The sequence below is a fragment of the Xiphias gladius genome, chromosome 9, assembly GCF_016859285.1.
Source record: "Xiphias gladius isolate SHS-SW01 ecotype Sanya breed wild chromosome 9, ASM1685928v1, whole genome shotgun sequence".
Lineage (NCBI taxonomy): Eukaryota > Metazoa > Chordata > Actinopteri > Istiophoriformes > Xiphiidae > Xiphias > Xiphias gladius.
Window position 1 is genome coordinate 63936 of NC_053408.1, and position 27464 is coordinate 91399.

At 40.4% G+C, this 27464-nt stretch overlaps 1 protein-coding gene across 1 annotated transcript; it reads left to right on the plus strand.

The window, feature by feature from the left end:
* jakmip3 (Janus kinase and microtubule interacting protein 3) lies at window positions 1-26351 on the plus strand. The gene is made up of 22 exons (XM_040135247.1): window positions 1-135; window positions 230-472; window positions 2450-2689; window positions 6668-6868; window positions 8039-8146; window positions 8730-8876; window positions 9510-9671; window positions 12180-12251; window positions 12844-12948; window positions 13683-13811; window positions 13913-13996; window positions 16668-16730; window positions 17527-17625; window positions 17848-17946; window positions 19917-19970; window positions 20673-20738; window positions 21620-21688; window positions 22684-22761; window positions 23945-24178; window positions 24308-24373; window positions 24562-24621; window positions 24886-26351. Exons 1-21 carry the CDS (start codon window positions 1-3, stop codon window positions 24610-24612), a joined length of 2505 nt encoding a protein of 834 aa, XP_039991181.1. The 3' UTR covers window positions 24613-24621; window positions 24886-26351.
* The last annotated feature ends 1113 nt before the right edge of the window (window positions 26352-27464 follow it).

Here is a 27464-nt window from a genome sequence, read left to right on the forward strand (position 1 = left end):
ATGTCGAAGCGAGGAGCGGGGGGGCGGGCGAAGGGGGAGCGACCGGATGCCATGGCAACCCTTCAAGCAGCCAATGAGGAGCTGAGGGCCAAACTGACAGATATCCAGATAGAACTACAACAGGAAAGGAACAAGGTAAGGACTACAAAACCCAGGGTACCACTGGGAATACTCTGACTTTAGTACTACGCTGTGGTGTTGTAGTACTCACATCACTGTGTGTCCTCAGGTGAGCCGTCTGGAGAGAGAGAAGAGTCAGGAGCTGAAGGCGGAGCATCACCGGGCAACAGTCGCCGTCACAGAGCTGAAGACCAAACTCCACGATGAGAAGCAAAAGGAGCTAGCAGTTACCAGGGAGACATTACTACGGCAACACGAGATGGAGCTAATGAGGGTTATCAAAATCAAAGACGGAGAGATTCAGCGTTTGAATGGACTGGTGCTAACACTGAGGGATGGATCAACGGACAAGGTGATTCACCTGATCCACAGCTGATCAACCTGTCTGTTTGCATTTCTACCTGTCTGTCTACCTGCCTCTGCTTTATCCTTCTCCTGTCTTTCCTTCAATCGATCCCTCCATTTTCTGCAGTTTATCCAAGTCCACATCACCGTTGCAGCAGGTAAAGTATAGTGGCTCGTAAGTTTTTCACAGCAGCCTTATACTCCGGAACCTCCTAGAGGATCCTGATGCGTTCCAAGGTCTGCTGCGTTAAACAGTATAATCCCTGGTCAGATGCTGTACCACCTAGACGGACTCCTCTAAACATGAAGGAGCAGTGATTCTCCTCCTCCTCCTGAATCTACAAGCCCCTCACCCTGTCTCTAAGACTGAATCCAGACCTTCTGTCAAGGAAACTTATTTCACCTGCTTGGATCCACCATCTCATTCTTTCAGTCACTACTAGGAGACCAGGACCACAGCTGAGGACTATAACAAAGATCCACTGGTGAATCCAGAGCTTCACCTTCAGGATCACCTCCCTCTGACCCGCCACAGTTGGAAACAGAGTCCACATTAATGCTGACTCTGCACCAGCCCACCTTTTGATCTCACTTCCATCTGACTCTCACTGGTGAACCATACCCTGATATACTTGAACTCCTTCACATGGGGCAGTGATTCCCTCCCAACCTAAAGGAAACGATCCACTGGTTTCCAGCAGAGTACCGGGACCTCAGACTTGGAGGTGCTGACACATCCTGCTACTTCATAGTCAACTGTAAGCTGTCACAGTGCTCACAGGAGGTCCCAGTCTGATGAAACCAACAGAACCACATCATCTGCAAAGAGCAAAGATACAATCCTGAGGTCTTCATACAGACACTCTTCACACCTTGACTGTTCATGAAGACCACAAACTGAATCTGTGACAGAAACAACCCTGGTGGAGTCCAACACCCAGTGACAATCGGTTTGTCGTCCCGTTGAGTAATGGCCCGGGTACCCCTGACTCCACCCACAAGGTACCTTGGGGGCAAGGTGATAAACCTTCAAGTTTACAAAACACATTTAGACTGGAGGGACAAAGTCCCATGACCTGTCCAGGGTCCCTACAAGAATAAACGGCTGATCCAGTGATCCGGTACCAGGTCAGAGCCCACATCAGTCCTACTGAGTCTGAGGTCCAGACTTCATTCACACCAGAGTTTACACCTGTGATCCCAATCCCTTGATACCTGTCTGATCCATCAAGAGTCCTTGGCCTCCTTTGGGTCTTTGGTTGCTGCCATGACAGTCACCAACAATTTTCTGGCCAAATCTTCGTTCAGCTGTTGCTGCAATGGGGGCTTTGAACATGGTCCACTCTAATCCAATGTTCTCAGTCTCCCCAGGATGTAGGAAAAATTCCTCCAGTGGTGGAAATTGAAGACATCACACACAGGGCCCTTGGACAGATGTTTCCAGTTCACCCTCACTACTTGTGACCGTGACTACAGTCCAAGTGTCAAAGACATACCACTGCAGATCTGATGATACGATCACGAAGTTGATCATTTTTCTATGACCTCAGGTGTTCTAGTATCAGAAACACTTATGAAGCCTTTGAAAATGGTCCACTCTAATCCAATGTTCTCAGTCTCCCCGGGATGTTGGAAATACATCAGCCTGATCTGAAGCATTCTAGTTCAGATCAGGCTGTCCAGATGATTTAGGCCTGGCTCCAGGAGGGGGTCCTCGTCCCTCTAAACCTGTAGAGATGGCTTGTTTCTGAAATTGCTGCCCTGTAAGGGTTCTGAAATTGCAGTTGGTCCCTCTTGGCCCTTAGCCTTGGACCATGATGCCTTAGATAACCTTACTAGGAGCTGTTTCCCCTGACAACACAGATTGCAAGAGAACCCCTCAACCCCATTAACGTTATGATTCTTGGAGGTATGGAGTATAATTGAACTCCTCCTCCTCAGTTGTGACACAATATCTAACAGTCTTTGTCTTGTTGTTCTTCAGGTGAGGAGCGCTCTGCTGGCAGAGGTGGAGGAGGCGAGAAGGAGCTGGGAGGTGGAGCGTTGTCGCCTCCAGCAGGAAGTTCAGGAGCTGCGGGGAGCAAAGAGGTACGCTGAGGAGGCTCTGACATCAGCTCAGCAGGCCTGCCAGGCCCGAGCAGCTGAACTGCGATCAGCTCATCACCAGCACCAGGAGGAGCTGAACAGAACCAAGAGAGATTGTGAGAGGGAGATCCGCCGACTGGTAAGAGGCACCATCACACATACATGGGCATTTGCATACCTGATAATACATTAATGACTGCTAGGGTGTACACGTCTGTACACGCTAATGTTGTTTTGGTCGTCCTGGTAGACTTTTTTTCACCGCAACCTCATGACTTTTCCTAACTTCATGCAAATGTCTTATAAACCTAGGTCTGTATTCACTAAACATCTTAAGAATAAAAGTCGCCCCTAAATGGCCGAGTCATGTGACACTCCTAAAATATGTTTTTTTTCAGTCGTAACTGTAGGACTTGTCAGAGTAACTCAAAATAACCTGCTCACAGTCCATCCATTGCTGCAGGTATGAAGCCTAACTTTTCAGCATTTTGGAAAAATACAACAATAATTTTTTAAAGTATCTTTAGATGGCGGTCAAGTTAATAAAGATCCAATCAATTCACTGACAAATCAAAACAATTCAATAATATGGCTTGTACAACAACACAGTTTGTAGCGCTGATCAACTCAGAATATTCCAGCAAAAAATGCCCTTTGTTTGACATCACTGTGTGCTCTAAGTGCCCATTCAATGATTCACAGCTGCAATAAATACATAAAGCCAATTTCAGAGTCATCGTTGCATTACATGAAACTGGTACTACATTTAGGAGGACTCAGAGTGGTAATTGCAATATACTATGAAACTAATAGTTTGTAGACCTTATATTAAAAATTACAACTGGTGTGACAAGAAAACACAAACAATAAAGACATCTTTGGTTTTCTTATAAGAATAAAGGTCTGTTTGAGAGGCCATGCAAAATCCAGAATAAATGGGAACACATTTTTGACATACCCCTGCCTTGAATTCGAATACACAAAATAATATATGAAAAACCTATATGCTTAAATATCCAAACATTTTAATTTAAATTACACAAATTTTGGCCACAAAACAATTATTCATATACACGGCGTTGAACAATTAGATTTTCTAATGATGACACTGAATCGTTATCTCAGATATTTTACGCTCCAGTGGCTCTATTCTGTTCTGGACCTAAGTTCAAATCAGGCTGAAGGACTTATGTCTGGTGATTAAAAAAATAAAAGATAGGGTACTTTGTGAGTATGAACCCTGTTATTAAACTGATGTTTAAACATTACTGAAACACCTGTTTCAGAAAATGACTCATTACTTAAGTTTGGAGTCTCCTGCTGTAATACAATAAATTTCCATCTGTTGTATATCTGTGATTGATGCTGACAGGACTTTTTAAACAGATGTAACCCTCCTAAACCTAAATTCATCTGTGCTCTAAAACGTGGTTCAAGAGTTGACTTGTCTAGAGTCAAAGGGATGAAAAACATCAGAAAGTTTGGCCTCCACTTTGTGTCAAGTTGAACAGTTACTACTTCAATACTATGCTAGAAGTTGAGTTTTAAAAAGGTAAGAAAAGGAAAAAAAGTCTTATAAGGAAAATTTTAATGGATTTTGCCGTTTTTATTATATTATTAAACCTCACAGCAGTGAGGTTTGTGGGACCCTCAAACAGAAGTGCCAATGTCAACAAAACAAAAAGGGTTTAAACTGATGACTGTTAAACACAGACTGGATTCGTCTTCAAGAACGATTTGATCCAAACATACCATAAAACAGCAACAAAAAAAACACAAAAAAAGCAGAATTTCTACAAACTTCCACTGATGGACTCACTGATGAATGAACACATCGTTATTAACATGGACGCATGAGAAAACAAACAATGACTGCGCTTCACAGACTGGTACAATACAAAAAAAGACACTGCGAGTCAAACACAGAATGGTACAACACAAACAGCCTGTAAGACAGAACATACTCTATATTTACAGACTAAACAGAGTCTCACTTCACTCCAGTGTCACTGAATTTGTTGGAAAAATAGACTACAGCTGCTGTTTTAAAAAAAAAAATATTGTAATATTATAAGTAATTCTAATTATTAATTATAAATATAATACGTTCTAATCTTATAAATATTACATGTAAATTTAAAAAATGGCTTTTCATTCAAACTCAGATAAAGAAGTCAGACTGACAGAGAGGTGACTTTTTTTCCAATTCAATTCTGATACGTAGTTTGAGCATAAACTTCACACTAACACTGACTAGTTAGTTTCACACTAAACTCATCAGTTTGTCCAGTTGAACCATCTCTACTGACACAACTGAACTCAGCTGACTATCATCAAGAGAGAGATGTTTTGTCTAGATCTTTATTAAAACCAAGTCGTAAAGGTCCAGTTGCAAAATGACCATTTCCACAATTAAGTACTAGAACTACGTACACAAAACACATTTCTATACTGATGGGAGAAGTGATGGCTTTTGTTGTGTTAACAAGTCCTTAAATTTGGGCATAAAAGATGTGATGGTCAAGCAGAAACACTGATTGAAGTGTGTGTGAGTTTGGTGCACTGTGACTTTTTCGATGTATTAATGCTTGAAAATGCAGATCCACTGCCCAGACTTTTTGTCCAGTTGCTCAAGTCGACGTCTGGTGTTATAGTGGCATTTTACCTCTTTTCACAATGACTAGCTATTTCGAAATTTATGTGCACTGGTCTCGTGTTTTCCTCAGAATGAACTAGTACTTCTCAGTCTGCTCATCCTTGAGTTCAACTTTTCACTGTTCACCTCTCTGTTCTTTGTTTGGTTTGTTTTGAACCTGACATTTCGCTTTTTCAACCTGAGCTCACACTTCTGACAACAAGCTCGCTAAATGCAGCTTGAAAGATGACAGGTGAGGTGACGTGATATCAATTTGTACCTCGCAAGTGGTCTGAGTGGCATTGAAATTTTGCTAATGGTCCAGATTCAGTTGTATTTCGGTCCATATTTGGACCAGAATCCGCCTATCTTGGATCTAGTGCATCATTCAGGTAATTCGGGAGGGAAAGACACGACTGACTAGTGATGGAAATGAAAAGACCAAAAAGATTTTTTTTAATTAAATAAAGAGGAAGGTGATGTATGCAACCAAACATATGATATACAGCTTTGTCCAGTACTAAACGTCTTCACAGGTTGACTTACTGGTAGGATCTGGTTTTACTGCCACAAGGTCTCTGGAGAAAAATGCAGTTGTTCTTTGCTAATGTCAGTTATTTCTCTGAATTGAAACATATAAGAATTGTCTTTAGAATTAGTTTATTTGTCTTTACATTTGTTCTAAGGATTATTATTAAATTGCTGCTCTTTTACACCAAGGTTACTTGTTAATTGATTGAATTAATTGATCAATCATCATGCTGCTGCTGGTGTGGATGTTCTCTCTCTGATTGGGTCTGTTTTGATCGATCGCATTTTGGATCTGGCCTCTCTATTTGAAAATTATTTTATGCATGTTCGATTCATGTAGGGTTACCCCCGGTTGAATTGGGTCCAAAATTTCCCTCCTGTAAAGAATATCTGATATCTCGTCCTTCATCCTCCTCTTCTTCTTTTATCATCAGCCCCTCTCAGCTTTCCTCTCGTTCTGCCATGTCAACAGTTAATATGGAGTGAGTCTATATGGTAACTAACCAACTGTACGGTGCAATCTTTTTTTTTAAATAAATTGCTGAGAAATTCCTTCACTCAATTCAGACTAAACTGCATAAGAACTGACCCAAAGCTGCTGGTCGGATTCCCCATGTAAACACCTCTCCACTCAGAGTGTCAGAGAACCAGGGTTACAACCTTGCTCCCACAATTCCAGGTGCTACTCAGGTAAACGGTAGTACACCCGCATATTTTTTAATTTTTTACAGAGACAGCAGGTAGAGGACAGAATGACTCACTTGCTCTGCAGGTTCATGTTCAGTGTTTTATTTTTATATTTAGGACATTTTTCATCCCCTTATCTGTCTGACATACTAACCCTGCCCCTTGTCAACCTGTCTACCTCTCTTTCTATATGTCTATCTACCTATTAAACCCCACCCCTAACCTGTTTGTATCCCTGTCTGTCTCTCACCTGTCTGTATGCAGATGGATGAGATAAAACTGAAGGACAGAGCTGTCAGTGTTTTGGATAAAGCCCTGGGGCTGCAGGCTGGACATGCTCACCGCCTCCAGCTGCAGACTCAGGCAGCCGAACAGCAAATCGCAGCCCTGAGAGATGCACAGAGGGTGGGACTAAACCACCCTGGCCACGCCCCTAGCTCCACCCCTAACACTACTCCTCACATTGTAAGCTCTACCTCTTCCTGCTTGTACTACACGATTTAAAATCACCGGTCATTCACTTCATTTTACAGTTTAACTACATGTTACCCGCGCTCCAACTTCATCATGACATCCAAGTTCAGGCTCCGCCGCCTTAAGAGTCATCATGACATCATCAAACACATCACCACACCCAAACACTCAGACCTTTATCAAAGAGGTGGACCGTCCAATCAAAAACATCCTGCAAGAAACTTATACTTTTAGAATTCATAACTTTATTTGTAAAATTCCAACTTTAGTCTTTTCAAGTTGACAGTTTACTGCCAGCTACCACTGCAGGTGCCATGAACACGTGGCAGTTTCTGTAGTATCTCACCGGCATATTCTACAAACAGTGGCAACTGGCATTGTACCAGAAGCCACAGCACAAATACCACAGCAAATACTATGGATTTTCACTGGCAAATCTCACAAAGAGAAACACTTACAACGGTATCTTGCCAGAAATGCGGCAGGTGCCTCAAGCAGTTGTAGATACCCTGGCATCTCGCAGGCAGATGCCAAAACACCGCCGGTAACCCAAGGCTCAGCAAGTGCCACTTGCCCTACAGTAGCCAGAATCTTTGGATCCAGGGAGCAATTGTGATGAAGTAACTACTTTTCTAGAGAGTTGACATGTATCAACACAATGGAAATAGGAGAGCGGTGAATCCTGATGCAATGACGGACATCAACCGGCAGTGACACATGTGAGCTTGCAGCTGGTGTGTGAGGGGCTGCTGGTTCCTAATACTGATTTCTAATGCTTACTTTAATCTCCTGTTTGTTAGTGTACACAGAAACTCTCCTGGATAATGTAGCCATCATACAGGTTTATGTTCTGACCACCATTATAAATTATTTACAATTTATTTCTGTCTCTAAATACTACAATACCCATGAGCCTCATCTGTCGTTGTTATGGAAAGGACAGTCAGATGTCTGAATGTTTGATCTGGTTTTTACAAAGTGTGAAATGTAGCTTGTGCATTGTTACTGCGAGAACCTAAAAATAACTCCTCACACTGTATGGTGTGTGTGTGTGTGTGTGTGTGTGTGTGTGTGTGTGTGTGTGTGTGTGTGTGTGTGTGTGCGTGCCTGTGTGCGTGCCTGTGTGCGTGCCTGTGTGTGTGTGTGTGTGTGCAGTCCCAGGAAGACCGGGACACTCGGAGGTTTCAGTTAAAAATTGCTGAGCTCAGCGCTGTTGTCAGGAAGCTGGAGGATCGAAACGCTCTGCTGTCTGAAGAACGCAACGAACTGGTAGCACACATAATGCACAAACATATGATACACACATTTAATGCACGCACATATAATACACACACATATGGTTGTATTTCTGTACTTGTGAGGACCCCATTTGACATGATGCATTCCATAGCCCCTAACATTAACCATCACAACTGAATGTCTAAGCCAAACACTTACCATCACTTCAACCTGATTCTTACCTTAAACGGTTCTTTGAAGTAATGAAGACTGGCTAAAGTGTCCCCCTAATGCAGATATGTACTGATAATGCAGATATTTCCTCATAATGCAGAGATGTCCTCACTAAGATCTAAAACTCAAACTCAATCTCAAAGATAGATGTACTATACCAAACACACACACACACACACACTTAAACATCGATCATTTATCTATCTGAGTTTTATATATTTTCTATATTCTCTGTATTTTCTGTATTTTCATGATTTTCATTATTTTCATCATTTTCATATTTTTTCATTATTTTCTATATCCTTTGTATTTTCTGCATTTTCATTATTTTCTGTATTTTCTATGTTTTCTTTATTGTCATTATTTTGTATTTTTCCTCTATTGTCTTCACCTTGTGTAGCTGAAGCGTCTTCGAGAGGCAGAGAGTCAGTTTCTTCCTCTTCTGGACAAAAACAAACGTCTGAGCAGGAAAAACGAGGAGCTTGCTCTTGCTCTGCGTCGCCTTGACAACAAGCTTCGCTTTGTCACCCAGGAGAACCTGGAGATGGTAACTATATTACCCCTATGATAACTCCTGGCAACACATCGTCAAAGACAGTCTGAGTGCTTGTGCTCTCTCAGTCAAACCAGTAGTAACATTCCAGACTGGTACCAGTTAAATTAACTCTGAAACTAAACAGTAGCCAGTTTTAGGTCATGGGACGAAATGAAAAATAAAGATAATAACGTTATGAAGCAAAGGCAACTAATCTAGATTTATAGTGCTCTGTCATACAAACCCAAAACAGTTACTAGTAGTAAGTTATTACATATCTGGTCAAAATTAATCAGACTGAATCAGACTTTTTTACATAGAACGGTTTCATTTTTTGGGAAAAAATAAGAACAACAGCATACTGAAGCCAAGATGTAGTTAAATATTTAATAGTAATGAAGAAGAAAAAGTAACAGTAGATAAACTGGTCCTGCCTAAAGCTAACTCACCTTGCTCAGCACAGTAGAGATGACCGTTGTCTCTGCAGCCTCTAACTGTAAAGAAAATCATGATTCAGTGTGGTTAAATAACCAAAATCAACCATTCAGACCTACAACCAGAAAACTGCAAACTTCAGACAGGACGCCTCCTAAGTTTCCGAGAGTCACTGTTAGTAAAAGGACCGTGCTGTTACCATGGTAACAGCAGCATTTTATTTGTCATCCACAGAGGAGACCGAGTTCATTAAATGACCTGGACCGCAGCCACTCCACCAGTTACCACGGTTACAGCCAGGAGGAGAGAGAGATGGAGTTTCTACGGTTACAGGTCATGGAGCAACAACACATCATCGACGACCTGTCCAAGGTACAAGTCCTACTTCTACTACTACTGCTTGTACTACTGTTAATATTGCCAAAACAACAGTCAAGTAAAGTCAAGTCAAATTTTATGTATACAGCCCAATATCACAAATCACAAATTTGCCTTAAGTGGCTTAACAATCTGTGTAGCATACGACACCATCTGTCCTTATACACAAATATACAAGAGGCAAAACCAAGCACGTGATTCACTTGTCTAGGGCGAGGAAACAAACTAACAGAGGGAGAGAGAGAGACAAGGACAGGCTGTGACTCCTGGAGTACGAAGATCAAGTAGTAATCAAAAAATAAGCCACTAAATGAAAGTTAAGGCATAAAGATGGGTCTTAAGAATGGATTTGAAGACCTCAGTGGAGTCAGACTGTCTGATGTCAGCAGGAAGGTTGTCTTCGGAGCGAGGGGGCACGATATGAAAAGGCCCTACAGCCTGCTAACTTCTTTTTGAAGTTAGCAGTCTTTTTGGTCTTTTTTTCTGGGACAGACTGGGGCCCTGTATTCTGAGAGCGGAGAACACGGGATAGAATTTACAGTCCTGGTTGAAATCATTGGCAGCCCTGAATTTTAAGTACAGAGTTTAGAATATCTTCGGAAATAAATGCAAATGAACTGATTTTGTGTAATAGAATATTTAATAAAATGTCCAAAGTTACCAAACAGCAATGAAAATGCTTTAATATGGTGAAATAAAAAATACAAAATGCTATCATGCTGTGGGTCTGCTTTGCTGCCTCGGGAGCTGGAGGCATTGAACCTATCAAAGGAATGATGAAATCAGAAGATTACCAGGACATTTTAGAGAGAAATGTGTTACCCAGTGTCAGAAAACTAAGTTTGAGGTAAAAGTCTTGGGTCTTTCAGCAAAACAACAACCGAAAGCACACATCCAGCAGCACAAAAGAATGGTTGAAAAGGAAAAGATGGACTGTTATAAACTGGCCAGCAATGAGTCCTGACCTAAATCCCATTGAAAACATTTGGAGAGAGCTGAAATCAGCCATTGCAAAAAGAACTCCTGCAAACTTAAAAGAGCTTGAATGCATATCAATGGCAGTCATGCAAGCAGACGTGCAAGAAGCTTCTAAATGGCTACAAGAAATATTTAGAGGCTGTCAGTGTTGCCAGAGGTTCTGCAACCAAATATTAGTGAACGGTGCCAATAATTGTGTCTAGGGTACATCTTGTATTCAAATTATTTCACTATAATGTAAGTTTTGTTTTTTTATTTTCTTTTGTTCACCAACGTCGGACATTTTATTATTTTTATGATACAAAATTGGTTCATTTGCATTTATTTCATAAGATATTCTAAATTCTGTCCTTAAAATTCAGGGGTGCCAATAATTTCAACCAGGACTGTAAGGTTTAAGGAGATCACACAGGTATGAAGGGGCCTGCCCATTTTGGATTTTGTATGTCATTAGAAGCACCATAAAGTCTGATCTGACATGGGCAGGGAGCCAATGAAGGGAAGCTAAAATATGTGTAATGTGGTCATACTTTTCTTGATTTAGTTAAAATCCTAGCTGCAGCATTCGGGACCATTTGAAGAATTTTAGTACAAGAATGTGGCAAGCCTGAAATCAAAACTTTACAATAATCAAGTCTGGATGTCACAAAGGCGTGAATTAGGATCTCAACATTTGCCATGGACAGAAAAGACTGAATTTTAGCTATGTTACATTGGTGAAAAAAAGGCGGTCTTGGTGATGTCTTTAACATTAATAATTAATTAATCAGATTTTGAGAAATCACACAGTTGTTGAGAGTTACTGTTACTTGATCAAACTGGTGTCTATGTTGGACCAGGCCAATGACAGGCATCTGAGTTTTATCTGAGTTTTAGCTGCACACAGTACATCATTGACGACTTGTCCAAGGTATAAGTACTACTGCCACTACTACTACCACTACGATTATTGTTAATATTACTGTAATTATTGCAACAATAACAGGACATCATCCATGACCTGTCTAAGGTACTAAGGTATAAGTACTCCTACTACTACTACTAATACTACGATTACTGTTAATATTACTTTTAATGTTCCAACAACAAAAGCACATCATCGACTACCTGTCTAAGATATAAGTATTACTACTACATTTATTTAGTGCTAAATTTAAAATAAAACTATGTTTTTGTTTTTTTAGGCTCTGGAGACAGCTGGTTATGTAAAGAATGTTATAGTAAGTATTGAGTAGCACTACAGTTACTACTGACAGTAATACAACTGTTAGTACTTTTACTGTCTGTGCTATAGGTGTTAATGAATGAGGATCCATGTGATTAAAAACGAGTTAGGTTTATTTAGACATACAGTTAGAGACCAGCTGGTGAACATAGTGGAGCATTTAGGACCTGAAAAGCCGGATATTTCCCTCAGGAGCTGGTAGAGCCGAAAAACAGCCACGAACACCTCTCTAATGTTGTAATAATGTTGTAATAATGTTGTTATGTTTGTGTGTTGTTGATCTTGTTGTGTGTCTGCAGGAGAGAGACATGTTACTGAGATACAGACTTCAGGAGTCAATGAGGAGGAAACGAACCTTCAGAGCCTGCAGGGTCAGACTGGATACATACTTTATTATCTCTGTATTTGTCTGTTCACATTTTGTTGTATTTATCTCTGGGAAACAGCATCTGTCTCAGTCCACTGTTACAGTTACCATTACTACTACTACTACTACTTCTACCACTACTGCTATCAAATTAGACTTAAGAGCATTTGACAGTCAGCACAGTTAAAAGCTCTGAAAAGGTTGCTGTAATTTTTGAATGTTATTTTCCAAAGAAGTCTGTAGGTGGACCTTTGAGTTGAGGTTACTTACAGGTGTTTTGAAGTCTTCATCTGAGCTGCTGATGTCAGTAAAAACACGTACTGCATCCTGTCCTCTGTAATTTGAACTGAGAAAACCACTATGAACTGAAAGTAACCTCCAGTCTGTGATGTGGACACATGGAGAATGTTCTAATGTTATTGCACCACCTTCTAGTGGGTTTACTGAATTACATAAAATACTAACCAACACTGTGTGTGTCTGTGTGTTTGTGTGTGTGTGTGTGTGTGTGTGTGTGTGTGTGTGTGTGTGTGTGTGTGTGTGTGTGTGTGTGTGTGTGTGTGTGTGTGTGTGTGTGTGTGTGTGTGTGTGTGTAGGTCATAGAGACGTTTTATGGTTATGATGAAGAAGCGTCGGTGGAATCTGATGGATCATCTTTGTCTTTTCACACTGACAGAACTCCAGATACTGAACCAGAGGAGGTGACACACACACGCTCACAGTCGTGTTTCCATCACTTCAGAGGACATTACGTTGACGTTGACATTCATTCCCTGGAAACTTACTCTAACGTTAACCATAACCACAACTTGCCTAACCCTTACCCTAAACTTCACCCTAAAATTGAATGATTTACATTATGGGGACCTGCTTTTTGTCCCTTAAAGGAAGGTAAGTCCCCACAATAAGATTGTGTAAACAGATTTAAGTTCCCACAACATGAGTAATACACACACAATGACATAGAGTCATGTGAGAATCCAGACCTCCTCTGTGTTCTCAGCTCAGATGTGATGACATGAGATACCCCCTCCAGTTTCTGGGGCTGAGTCCAGACACTGCTCATTAAACTAATTTCAGCTGTTTGGATCCTGTTTGTCAGTCAGTACCCAGAGACCGGGACCAGGACCACAGTTAAGGGCTACAGTCTGGGTCAAATACAGGCCTTTCTCACTATAGGAACTTGATGACCTGCAATGTAATATGTAGCCGTTGTCTCTGGTTCTTACTTCAGTTACCGATCTGATTAGTTTTATGACTGGTCTGACTGTTTTTTGTGATCAGTGTAGTTACTGGTCTGACTGGTATAATTGGTTTTATGAGTAATTTTCTGAATGGTCTGACTGGTATCATTACTTGTCTGACTGGTTTTCTGATTGGTGTTGTAACTGGTCTGAGTGCTTTCCTGACATGGCTGACTGTTTGTGTGTTTCAGGTGTGTATGCGAGAGGAGGCAGAGCTTCGTTACCGTCAGCTGACTCAGGAGTATCAAGCGCTGCAACGAGCTTATGCTTTGTTGACGGAGACAAGCGGAGGAAACTACGACGCAGAGAAGGAGATTAAGGTGATCAAACCTCTGAGCAAGGCACCAACAGAAAGAGGGTTGTAATCCCTGTAATGAATCAAGTCACTGACAAGCTGATGGTTGTATTCCCTGTGTTTCAGACCAGAGAGCAGCTGCTGACTGAAATCAGTCGATATCAAACCAGAGTTGCAGATCTGGAGTCGGCACTGAAACAACAAGGACTGGTAACACACACGCACGCACGCACGCACACACACACAAAAAGAATGATATTTTAGTTTTAATATGTTCAGCAGTCCTAACAAATAAATTAATAATAAAACATAACCTGATATGTAGAGGATGACAGGATAATAGAGGAGAGGAGACAGAGACAGGTGGTGATGAACTCTGTAAACAAACAAAAACAAATGACACGATTGGTCCATCGACCAGGTTAGAATATTATCCGCATTCTTACTGGTTCCAGGGTAGACTCCTGGAGAAAAGGGGCGTGTCTTCATGCTGATCAGAGGAACAGAGATCCAATGAGAGTGAGACAGAGGTAGAACAAATGTAGAACATAGAACAGGGAGGCCAGTCATGTTCCGTACGGTGCCAAACACAGCCCTGTGGTGACCACAATGTCTCCTCCACTTGCTGCTGTTTGATCAGCTGATCAGATTCAGTGTCACATCTGCAGACTCATGTCAACAGGTTTTCTGTCATGGCTACAGAATGCAGAGCTGCAAGTGCTAAAAGTTCCTGCCAGTCTGCAGGTTTTCCTTAGCTGAAATCCTTTTGGTTGTGCTTTGTTATGTAGTGGTAAAGGTGGGGAAACCTCTTCAGATGGAGCTCTGAGGCCTACAAAAACAAGTTCAGCATACCCTGGATATCTTTTAGTTATCTGGCTTCACTGAGCCCGACAACCATAATCACGATAAGCAGTCACGCAACGGTGGTTATCAACTCCGTAAGTTAACCCTGGTTTTCACAAGCGCGTTCACAATAAAGGCGTGGCGTTTGCATGTCTACTGGTAGCAGCGTGGCATATTTTACAAACGAAGGGAAAACTATAGTATTAGACAAATACAAACAAGTTAAACACATGATCCAGGCTAAAAGCAAGAGCTGCAGCTGTCAAATGCAGGAAGGACAGCTGGCAAAAAATCACTGACTCTGTGAATGCTTAAGTTAATAGGCTTATAATATTATTGCCCCATCATTTGGACAGAAGTAAATCTGACTATAATTACATGTGTGTATTCCATTAAATTAATGTGTTGCTTAGATGTATTCTTATGGTGCGTATGAAAATTTTAGCCTAATTGTTTGAGCTGCAACCCGGGACTTATCAAATGGACTTGGGTTCAATTAAAAGTTAAATATAAAAACATAATTCAACGCGGTAAGTAGGCTGACTAGCATATCCTATTAGTACAGCAAGTACAAGGGTTTAGTGCCTCAGTCAGTCTCTGTTGTAGGATGATATCAGTAGACAAAAGCACGATGAAAGGGCTTTGACATTGTTTGCAGCCAGCAGGAAAAAAATTAAATGAGGAAGACAGGAGGGGGCCTCCTACATCGGAATACACTCTTGCTGATGAGCTGACCCTCTTCAGTAATGAGGGTCCCTCATATAAAACATCATAAGGAAAAGCCAAAGGGGTTTGCCGTTTTCTGAACACTCCTAAGAGACCCTCTCACGATCCAGTCACCAAACTCCACGCGATCTTCTATGAATTGTGATGCTATTCCCAAAACAATTGATTGGTCAGTAGGCGGAGCTTTTATATGCGTTAATCTGTTATCTCAAACATAACCTGCTCCTGAGCAGGTTAGGTGTGCAGCATAAATTACGATGGCGATGTACTCTGGTAAGAAGCGAACCACCGTCGTAATCCTGAAAAACCCAGGGTTAGTCCTGAGGTTACCTTGCTAACCACAAATCTTGCTTCATAGTCCAGGCCTCTGGTGTTTAATAGGCTTCAGGTGTGGTGTTGAATCTGATTTGCTTATAATCAAACAGCAGCAGGTGGAGGAGGTCCTGTGATAAACTTTAATTTAATCTTTTTACAGCTATAAGTGCTAACAGAAACACTACAGAACCTTTAACATTTGAATTCAGAGGAAAACACATATTGTCAAATATTCATTTATTTATTTCTATAGGCTGGTCAAATCAGAGCAGTTGACACTCTTTTGCATGGTCACCCTTTGTACGACATTAACAACAGAACAAAAATCCAACATTTAAAGAAACATCAAAGTGAAAAAACCGCAAATAATGAACAAGGATTAAACTAAAAAGGGTTTAAAATATAGAGCATCGAACCAGCATCAACCAAATTGAAACCCAACAATATGGGATAAAAGCTGAGCTAACCTTAAAGAATGAAGAGTTAATGATCAGCTCAATGAAACATCTAAAATCTGCGAAAGAAATCAGGTGATCCAACTTAAATTGTACCTGAGTCGAGCAAAACTTTTAAAGCTGTGTTAGAAATGTGTGAGAATGTCAGATCTATTAAAGCAGAATTTGTCTGCTATCACTGTGTTGATTGGTCTGTTGTTTATGACATACATGTGGTGACAATGTGACATTTGTCAGATTCAATTACAGTGGGAACCAAAACCAAACCAGAGCTCACCCAGTCAGAACAAAGACCCCGCCCATTGGCCAGCTAGAGGGGAGGAGTTAATCTGTGACATCACCTACTCAGGTGATCAGTTGGAATAACATCAGGCTTTTTGTGGACCATGACTGAACACTTCGGATGTAGAACATAGGAAGTAGAGCAGTTCTGTGTGAGGTCTTGAGGTGTAAATAACATTCAGTTCAAATTGCTGTCTTACTGTCTGTCTGTCTGTCTGTCTGTCTGTCTGTGTGGCTGTCTGCCTCTCTCTGTCTCTCAGGATGTGAAGTGGGTGGAGGAGAAGCAGGCGTTGTATCAAAGAAATCAGGAACTGGTGGAGAAGGTGAAGTGCTCTGATTTCTTTGTTTCTAAATCTGTCAAATCTTTGTTTGACACTAAACACAGACATGAAACACATATCGATTATTTTACGCTCTATATAAAGGCCCTTCATATAGAATATAAAAAAGTGACATTATTTCGAGGGTTTCTCTGACTATATCTACAATATTTAGACATGTGATTTCCGGAATTCCAGATTTTCCAACCTGAAACTGTGACCCATCAGATGATACCTTATTGATTCATTTTCACATAGCTCAGGGTCCCATGGCTTGCCATGTTGCTTGTTATTTCACTCCTTGTGAAATTTCATTTCTTGTTTTCGTATCTGCAAACTTAGCCAGCTAAGTTAATAAATTAGCCAGCTGATAGCCACACGCAACACTTGTCTGTATGAATGGCTGCTTTTCAAGTCATCCTTATGTAAACTTTTATCTCACATTTCGTATTAATTTCTTGTGAATGGTTAGAGCAGGGAAAACCATATTATTTAGCCTTAGCAGTTAATTAGCAGTTTAGCCATATATCAATGGATCCCCAGTAATTGTAATAGGGAAGACTTTTGCTGTAAGGCGTAATACTAATAAGGAATGAAATCCCAATGTTAAGTTTCATGCTGTTTCTAAGTTTAGAGACTCTCAATAAGTTAATTGCCTCGAAATTAACATTATGCCTTGTCGGTCAGTGTCTGTTAAGATTTAAAAGTGCTGGCTGATCCATGCATTCTGTCAGCTTATAGTGATTTTCCTGCTTTTTTTTTTTTTGCCCTTTGCCAATCACATCTCTAAATTCTTTAGGTGAGGCAGATGGAAGGTGAAGAGCTGCGACTGAAAAATGACATCCAAGACATCAAAGATCAGAACGAGCTGCTGGAGTTTAGGATCCTAGAGCTCGAGGTAAAACAATTTAAAAAAAACAGTCATACAGACATAAACAACGACAACACATACAACTACAACAAATTAAACATGTCAAACAAACAACTACAACATCAGCAACAGCAAATTAAACCAGTCAGACAGACAGAAACAACAACTGCATAAACAACAACAAATTAAAACACACAGACTGACTGCCACGATGTGTCTGTTTCCATGAAAATGCTGTTTACTGTTTAGGAGAGGGAGAGACGCTCACCTGCCATTAACTTCCAACAACTCCATTTCCCAGAAGGCCTGAGTCCTCTGCAGATCTACTGCGAGGTAGAGGGAGTCACTGTGAGTAACACCTGAATACAACTGTGTACACCTGTAAACACCAGGGGCCTGTACTACAAAGCAAGTTCAGCATAACGAGGATTTCTTTTCATTACCTGGCTTCACTGAGCCTGACAACCGTAATCACACTAAGTGGTCACAAGATGGTGGTTATCAACTCGGTAAGTCAACCCAAGTTCACATTAAGGGACAGTATTTGCAGCATATGACCAGTTGTAAACATGGAAAGGTCTACTGGCAGCAGAGCAGCATATTTTACAGACGAAGAGCAAACCATAATTTTCGACAAATATGAAGAAGTTAAACACATGATCCAGAGTAAAAGCAACAACTGAGGCTGCAAAATGCAGGAAGGACAGCTGGCAAAACAAATCGCAGACCGTGTGAATGCGTAAATTAACAGGTTTATAATATCACTGCCCACCATTAGGAAACAACTAGATCTGACTATAATTACATTTGTGTATTCCATTAAATTAATGTGTTGCTTAAATGTATTCTTATGGTGTGTATGACAATTTTAACCCTTGGACATGGGAGCAAATAAAAAATAAATGTAAAAACATTACCATTAATTAAAAATTCATAACCTGCTCCGGAGCAGGTTAGGTGCGCCGCAAAGTTACCATGGTGATGTATCCTGGTAAGGAGTGAACCTCTGTCATAACCTTGAAAACCCAGGGTTAAACCTGAAGTTACCTTGCTAACCACAAATCCTGCTTTGATCGAATTCAACTTAGTCTCACACTTTTGGGGTAATGTAGCTTCACTGAGCCATCCTAGATAACCTGAATCATGAAGCTGGTCATCAACTGACTGTGACACCTCTGGGTTTAATAATCCAGATACGTTCGAAGCACGTTCATGTGACAGAAGGCGTTGTTAATGAGGAACAACATCATCAGAACAATAAATGAATTACATAATATAATATGAGATGAAATAGTTATACCCACAGGGAAATGTGGTAATAGTGACAGCAGAAAGTAACAAGGTTAAATGTAAATAATATGATCACATTATTAGACTATAATGTATAATAACAAGCTGTAGAAACACTAGAAATAATTTCCAAATATTAAAGTAAGGCTTAGGATATACTGTACATGCGTGCAGGAATAAGGGTCTTTAGTGTAGAACGAGTATTTTTTTTTTTAACTTTTTTGTCTGATGAACAAAATACTGTGAATATGTGATGCAGATAAAAAATGAAGGCAATGTCAGACTGTTTCTGTTGTCAAAGCCGAGAGGAGGAGAAAAGTAGGTCATAATGGTTGAGGTCAATCTGACTGCAATGTTGCATTTATAATCCTGGGAAATATTTAAGTGTGCGAATTATTTTTCTGGTAAAAGATATCAGAGGGTTTGGTTTAATTTCCAAAGTCTCTTCATGTTATTCTGAGCTTCAGTAATGGAGCTTTGATTTCCGACAGGAATCAAAGAAACTTTTTGCAATGAAAATGCAACTATGATATTCATTATGTAGTTAACTATTGTGATAAACTCTCCCTGTGTGTTAGAAGCCCTGTTTTAAAACCACAGTGAACACATGGAAAGCCTGGAACAGCAAAACACTGAAATGATCTTTAAAAATATCTATTGCTCTTTATTATGTGTCATGTTATTGTAAACTGTAGGAATGAAGACTCAGTTTTTCCAGTGATCTGACTGGTCAGAAGTCGGGCTGTTGACAAGTTTTGGTCTCAATCTCTGAAGGTAACCTACACCATAGGTTACAATGGTGAATTACCCCAGTAACCATAGTAATCCACCCCAGTTACCATGGTGATCTTCCTTGGTAAAAAGTGAGCCAGCTTCGTGATACCGGACAACCTGACCCACTAATCTCCCTCCATGGTACAGGCCCCTGGCTACACCCGAGTAACACCCGTAAAAACACTTGAAAACACATGAATCCACTTGAGTATACCTGTGTAATCATTTTTTATCTGATTTATTTTGTTCCTCAGGACATTGTGATCAGTGAATTGATGAAGAAACTGGACATTCTGGGAGATAACGCCGTAAGTGTATGTTGAATTTATTTTGTACATGTATGTTTCTGTTACAGTCTCATTTACAGTGTAAAGTGTCAAATACGATCTGAACTACATCTTCTATCAACAGAACTAGCAGATCTCTCAGTGTACTTCTGACCAAACTAAATTTAGAGCAGCTTCAGCGAATCATATGATCCAATTTGAAATGACTGGGGTCAGATGTTTACCCCTGTATATGGTAACATGTTAACATTGTCTGCTGTCGGAGCTTGAGTGTGCTGTAGTAAATCCATCTGTGACATAGATCAGCCTAAAGTGCACCTGTGGCTCCACTCAGCCATCTACTGTTCATTTGATTACATGTTGTTAATGTTTATGTTTCCGTTATACTGATGTTTGATTCAGCTGCTGATTCACTTTATAAACATGTTGATGTATGTTTGTTAGTTTAACATGATGACATGTTGACTGTATCATTATTATCAAACAGCTGATAGAGATGATGACAAATGAATTTGACCGAATCTGACAGATTTTCGATCTTAGAACTAAAAATATACATGGGACCAGCTGCAGAATATAATATGTTAAAGTGATGTTGTTGACATGTTATGGAAGTGTTGTTGACATGTTGTTATGTTGTTGATGTGTTGTACTTTGTTGATACCATATTTCTGACATGTAGTTATTATGTTTTTTACATGTTGTTTCCATGTTTTCTTGTAGAATCTATCCAATGAGGAGCAGGTGGTGGTGATCCATGCCAGGACGGTTCTGACTTTGGCAGAGAAGGTAACACACAAACCTGAACACACAATGTTACGCCCATTTGTCGACATATGCTGACCTTTGACCCTGTTTAGATCTTTCTGCCGATCTTTGACTCTGAATTAGATCTCTCCGTTGACCTTTGACCTTGTTAGATCTGTCTGCTGATCTTTGACTCTTTTATAGATCTGTTTCCAGCAAAGTTTCCTCCACTTTGACCCTGTTTTAAATGGACTGCACTTCTCTAGTCTTATCGACCACTCAAGGCGCTTTACACTGCTGCCACATTTACCCATTCGCACACACATTCATACAACGCATTCACAAACATCCTGATAGCAATTTGGGGTTCAGTATCTTGCCCAAGGACAGTTTGACATGCGGACTGGAGGAGCTAGGGATTGAACCACAGACCTTCCAGTTAGTGGACGACCCGGGCTACCTCCTGAGCCACAGCCAGCCTCTCTCTGCCCTTTTTAGACGTGTTTTGACTTTTTTACCCTGTTTTAAATCTCTGTTGACCTTCGACCCTGTAAATCTCATAAGTCTTGCTGAGGCTGGCAGCTCATCATGTTAGTCAGATTGTTTGAAATCCAAAGTGTAAAATCAAGAATTTTCCAAGTCCATGTTCCCTCTTCAGGATAGAAACTGTGTGGGAGGAACAAAACCTGGACAGACTTTCAGTTTTTCTTGTGCCGCCCCCCCCCCCCTTCCACTGGTCGCGAACCACAAATGGAGAAAGTCTGGTGTTTAAATGAACTTGTCCTTCCAAATTCCATGCTGAGAATGAGACCTGAGTGATGTCATTTCTTGCCAACCCTGCTAACTGTCTCTTTCTTTTCCATTTACCTGTCATTCTTTGCCTGTCTGTCTCTCTGTCTCTGCCTGTCTGTCTTTTTGATCAGTGGTTGGAGTCCATTGAAGTGACGAAGTCGGCTCTGCAGCAGAAGATGTTGGACATTGAGAGTGAGAAGGTAAAAGCCAATGTTGAGGGCAGAAAATAAGCTTCCATCTTCTTTGTACCAGGTTTTGCCTCCTGATTGCTTCACCTCCACCTCATTAATATGATCTGTATCTGGATACATTTGTCTGATCCACAGAACTTTACATTTACAGCGTTCTATTACAACACTAACGAGCATTCTCATTATCTGGAGACTGTGGCACATCCCAGCTAAAGGGAAGCAACTTCACAGAAGTAAATCATTTCTTTTTTTTTTTCTTCAGAATGTGGTCTCACTGTACAGATATCATTTACACCTACCTAAATGTGATCACAGTGCGTTCTGACTGATCCGAGGTTACATACAATACATTATGCTGCATTTACACCTCCATTAACATAAGTTTTTAATGACCCAGATCAGGTTCCACAAGGTACAGATCACATTTTAATGTCAAGTGGAGAGAGGGGGAGGCTTCTGGCATGTTTTCTAGAAGAGTCTGAACAAGCCGCCATTGCAATTTACACCTTCAGTTGGAAACGTTCTGAGGTTATAAAAAATTTCTGAGCTTGATGAGTCTTTTTTGTTGAGTATTTTCTTGTTCAAAACACTGAAACACAGCCACAAAACTCTTTCAACATTTTATAAATGACCACACAGCCATCATCCATTGTGTTGTATCGTAGCGAGTGATCTGAAAAGTGATCTGAAAAGTTTAACATGTTTGATTTGAGTGAGTTTTATGAACTTTGACACTGAACCAAAAGAGGAACACATCATAAACAGTCCAACACGGTGAAGCTTTTCAGTTTTATGATGCAAAACAACCAGAATTGTTCTCTGTGTTTAAACTCAGATGTTGCCTTCATCTCATCTGAATCAATCATTTGGGTTAAGATTTGTTTCGCTCAGAGGGTTTCTGGTTTGAGTCCAAGTAAGTATAATTGTGTGACAGTACGTGTGACAGCAGGAGAACGTTCAGGTGACACCATGACCTCTGACCTCTGTCGGTTGTTGTTGTCTAGGATCTGTTCAGTAAACAGAAAGGTTACCTGGATGAAGAGCTGGACTACAGGAAGCAGTCGATGGATCAGGCTCATAAGGTCAGCGTAACCGACTAACACAACAGAACACAAAAATTACCTGCAGAGACAGACAAAACAAGCAAGTGATTATGGGAAATAGTTGCTTCTGGTGGGTTTTTTTTGAAAACGTGGTGTTGTTTACATTTTTACATGAACAAAAAATGGATTCACTAAAGCCAAACAAAAAATATATAAAATATTTTCTGAATGTACTCAGGAGTGTCTGGCACAGTACCTGCACAGTCAAACAGAACACTGTCTAGTGTCGGATGGTATTATTCTATGTAAGGTCAGGTGATTCATTGAATGAAATCACTGCTGTGACATAGCCTAGGGACAAACTGAACCAATTACAGCTTTGCGAGCTTTCACTACCAACAGACCTTTTTACAAAATTTGCACAATGGGATCGTTTTCCTCTTGCTCAGTTTGGCTCATTTCACTCATCAAAGCAAAAGGCATACTTGCAACACATTCATTAACAAAACCCCATAGTAAATCCAAATTTATCTGCAAGGGAAGAGTGACAGTTTGTGAAATGTTTCCGTGCCACCATTTATGATGTTCATGCAAGACTTGCGATCACGTCTGCTATAGAGCACAGTCTAACAATCTTAGCTGTACAAACACAATTAGCGGTGAGATGGTTTTTCTTACATAATTGCAGTGCGGCTGACCAGGATTGGACCACTGGATTTCAAATGATCCAGTGGTGTCAGGAATCAGCTGACTGCACCTGGAGAGCTGAACTGTAAGCAAGCAGGAAAGCTGAAATACAGGAAACTAGCAGAGCAGAGCAGTGTGGTGTTTACCTGTGTTTGATTTACCTTAAGCGTTTCCAGCTAAGTGTCTCCCACAGCTCCAGAATTTATTTCTGTTTTTTAATTTTCAAAATACATGTTGGATTCAAAAACAACACATATTATTGCAGGGCAACAAGATTAGCATGGTGCTACATGGTTTACCACAGGCTTAAGTCCAGATATTTGGAGTTTACCCTTTATAAACAGGGTTCTGCAGAGGTATACAGAGTTTACCCCAGGTATAAAGAGTATATCTTGGCTTTGAAAACAGCATCACAGTCACACGTTCAGTATTTTTATTTTATTTTTAAAGCACAGTTATATTACAGCACAGTTAATATTGAATTTAATGATGAATAAAATATTTTCTTATTTTAAAATGTCTGTCTGTGGTTCAGAGGATCCTGGAGCTGGAGGCCATGTTGTTTGAGGCTCTGCAGCTGGAGGACGAATCAAGGATGGAGGGATTCAAGATTGAGGAGGGCCGTCTCTCTGAAACTCTAACGGAGGAAGAGAGGGAGGGGCTGAGGAGAGCCATGGACCAATGGAAACGAACAGTGATGTGCGAGCTGAGAGAGAGAGATTCCCAGATCCTAAGAGAGAGGATGGAGATACTGCAACTCACACAACAGGTAAACATGTAAACAACAGAAAAACCTTTAACCAACAGGTAAACCAGTACCTGACATTTAACCTTTCGCTGATAGGATAGTATATTTCATCTTGTTGTGTAATCGACATGATGTTTGCCTTTCTGACAGAGGAACAAGGAGCTGGAGGAGTTTATAGAAGCCCAGAAACGACAGATTAAAGAGCTGGAGGAGAAGGTATGGACTAACAGAAACAGAATAAAGTCTGGTTTTGGATGAAACCTACAGTATGTAGAGTTAGTCCAGCTTTCAACAGCTCATTTCATCACCTTGGCCACACTGTAAAACCTTGCAGTATGTAAACAAAAAGTCTGCTTCCTGTGACTTTCTGCTGACTCTCCACTGTTTTCTGTATTTTCTTTCAGTTTCTATTTCTGTTTCTATTCTTCTCTTTGGCCTTCATCCTCTGGTCCTAACAGCAGCTGGTGAGTCACAAAGCAACAAAGCTTCCCCAGGGATACAGGGTTTACTTCAAGTACACAAGTGTTACCCCAGGTGTACAGGTTTTTTCTCCCAGGTATACAGAGTTTACCCCAGGTGTACAGGGTTTCGTAACTCTGTATTTTGTTTATACAGTTGTAAATTATTCTATATATCAAAGTCTATAAAAGTCTATTGCATCATTAATATCTTGAGAGAGTCTTTATATCTCATCACAGCAACGACGTTAACATTTCAGTCTGGTTTAGTGTCTACAGGCCTCCAGAGTCCAGCAGCTGACACTCAGCGGGGTCGTGTCAGTCAGGAGGATTCAGAAGGATTCAGGGTTTGGAACCAGCAGCTTACTGACTGAGGCATATTGGCTTCACTGCCCCACTCACCAGCCTCTGGCTGTTGTCAGCCAATCAGAGCAGAGCCCAGCTGTCAGCTGACTCTACACCATCACACCCTCCCAGAATGTCACTTTGCTGCTTCAGAGATGTAGAGATTGATAGGTTCAGTGGCGACAGAAAAACATTGTGTTTCAGATGTGTGAAAACCTTCACTGGTAACACGCTAACTAGTTTCCTGTTATCTATCATTTACCAGAAAGTTCTGGGTTAGACACCTGATATGCAGCTGATAAACACATTCTGGCCTCAGCAGGCCAGCTGGACCAAAGTGGTGCTAGACTTAATACAGTATTAGCTAATTTAGCTGGACTTCTGTCAGATCTGGCTAAAATAGCTGCTCTCATACAGTGTTCGCTCAGCCACCTGATTTTAAACATTGCTAGCTAAGTTAGCTGAATTCATACAGTTAACTCAGCTGGTTGACTTCAGTGTTAAGGTAGTTGTCTGAGGCAGTTACACTTAACTAATTGACTGTCAGTTAACAAAACTGCAGTGTGAGAGGCAGAGCTTCATAAACTACAGAAGAAGTTCAGTAAAGTTGTTGCTAAGTTACCTTGAGGAGTTCACACAGTTGAATCACAGTAGACACTTGATTGAAAACGCTAGCAACTGTTGTTAAATGGAGATTCTTGACTGTCCTGACATAAGTTCAGCTGAATTAAACTTTGTTCTGATTGGCTGCTCCACCTGTAGACTGGAGAGCTTCTCAGCTCCACTCATGAATCTAAGGTTACAGTGTGTAACCTTCATGTAGTTTCAGCCCGTTTGGATCATCTCGGGACCAAAAACTGACGAAGGAGACATCAGACAGGAGATCTGCTGGAGATCAGAGCTGCGAAGAAACAAACTGAACTGATAAAACAAAATGATGTTCTGATCTGAAGAAAATAAGCATGAAGTTTGAAAGATGTCAGAAACAGGTTTTACAACAGGTCAGAAACCTTTCATTCAATGATAAATCTGCTGCAGTTCACTGTCATCACTCTGCAGAGTTTAGATGTGATGAGAAGTCAAACCAGGTTCAGGTGATTCCATCTGATTATACTGTAGTGAGATTTCACAGATTAACTGTGAGTTCAAACTGATGGAGAAAAGTACAATGTCGGTGCTTCATAGAATTGACTGAATAATGGAGGATAATTTCACAGAACTAAAAAAAGAATTTTATTATATCACATTATATTATACTATATTATGCATCTTTTTATTCTCCTACTAGGGATAATCAGTTGATTCTTAAATGTTCAAAAATTTAAAAATGCTTAATATTTTGTAGTTTGGCATTTTTTCAAGTCATATTGGGTTTTTCGTTTTGATTTAAAATGTGGGTTTAAAGCTTTCATTACTTTTCAGGTTTATGAGTTTCACTTTCAATCCTCATTTTCATGTTGCCATATTTTCATTTCAATTTCAAATTCTCTTTGTTTTAATTTTAAACTTTTAACTGATTTTCTTGTGGTAGAGTAAAAAGAACATATCTGATTAACCATTTAAAAGGTTTTCTCTGTGTGAATTATCCTCTGTCCTGCAGTATCCTCAGTGTTTAACTGAAGCAGTTTCAGAACAGAAACCTGCAGAATTAAAACGATCACGTTTTAAAAACTGGATCCTGCTGTTGAAGAGTCGGCGGTTTGGTTTGATTATAGATTAAAGACAGTGGAAACAAGACTGAAGACTGAAAACTGTGTTTTGTCGAACAGAAGAAAGTTTTTCACTGTCCACCAGATCAGAGATTCTGATTGTAGGCAACACCATTTTTATTTTTATCATCAGATCCCGTACTTATTTTCTTAGATAAATGAAATCTGAGTGAAATAGTGTGGATGGCTGGTTGTGAAATTTGGACATTCACAGCTGTATCCAGACATCCCGGCCACAGCAACCTGACTCTAAACGTCAAATAATGCTTCGCCTCCTGCTGGACCCGGTGTGTGTTTCTTTACTTTTGTTTTCTTATAGTGCACAGCAGGTGGAGTAAAGCCATTGTTTTGTTAGTCACAATTTAGTCTTAAGTTTTGCCTATTAATACGACCCAAGTAAAGCCCCACGTCCTAAACTTTGTGTTTTGGGTAAGTTGACTGTTCTGCTCTGACAAACACACCTCTCTCTCCTGCTCTCCATCGTGATTGGCTGCTGCTGGGTTGATCTATCTATCTGTAAGAAAAGTGAAGTGAGTTGATTGGCTGTACAATTTGTAAAACGTCATTTATACTTAATATCGACAAAAAAGGGGACTGAATTTCCAAAAGAGTTAAGTCACACTCCTGTTAAGTCTTTATTATAATGGCTACATGATTAAAAACAGATCAACATTTATCGACTGCAAGCCGGTCTTCATCAGGGTGATACATTTCAATCACGAGAGAATTTCCTTCACTAAACAGGTGTACATGTGTAATGAGGGAGCTGGATGTGCCTGAATGTGGATTTTCGTG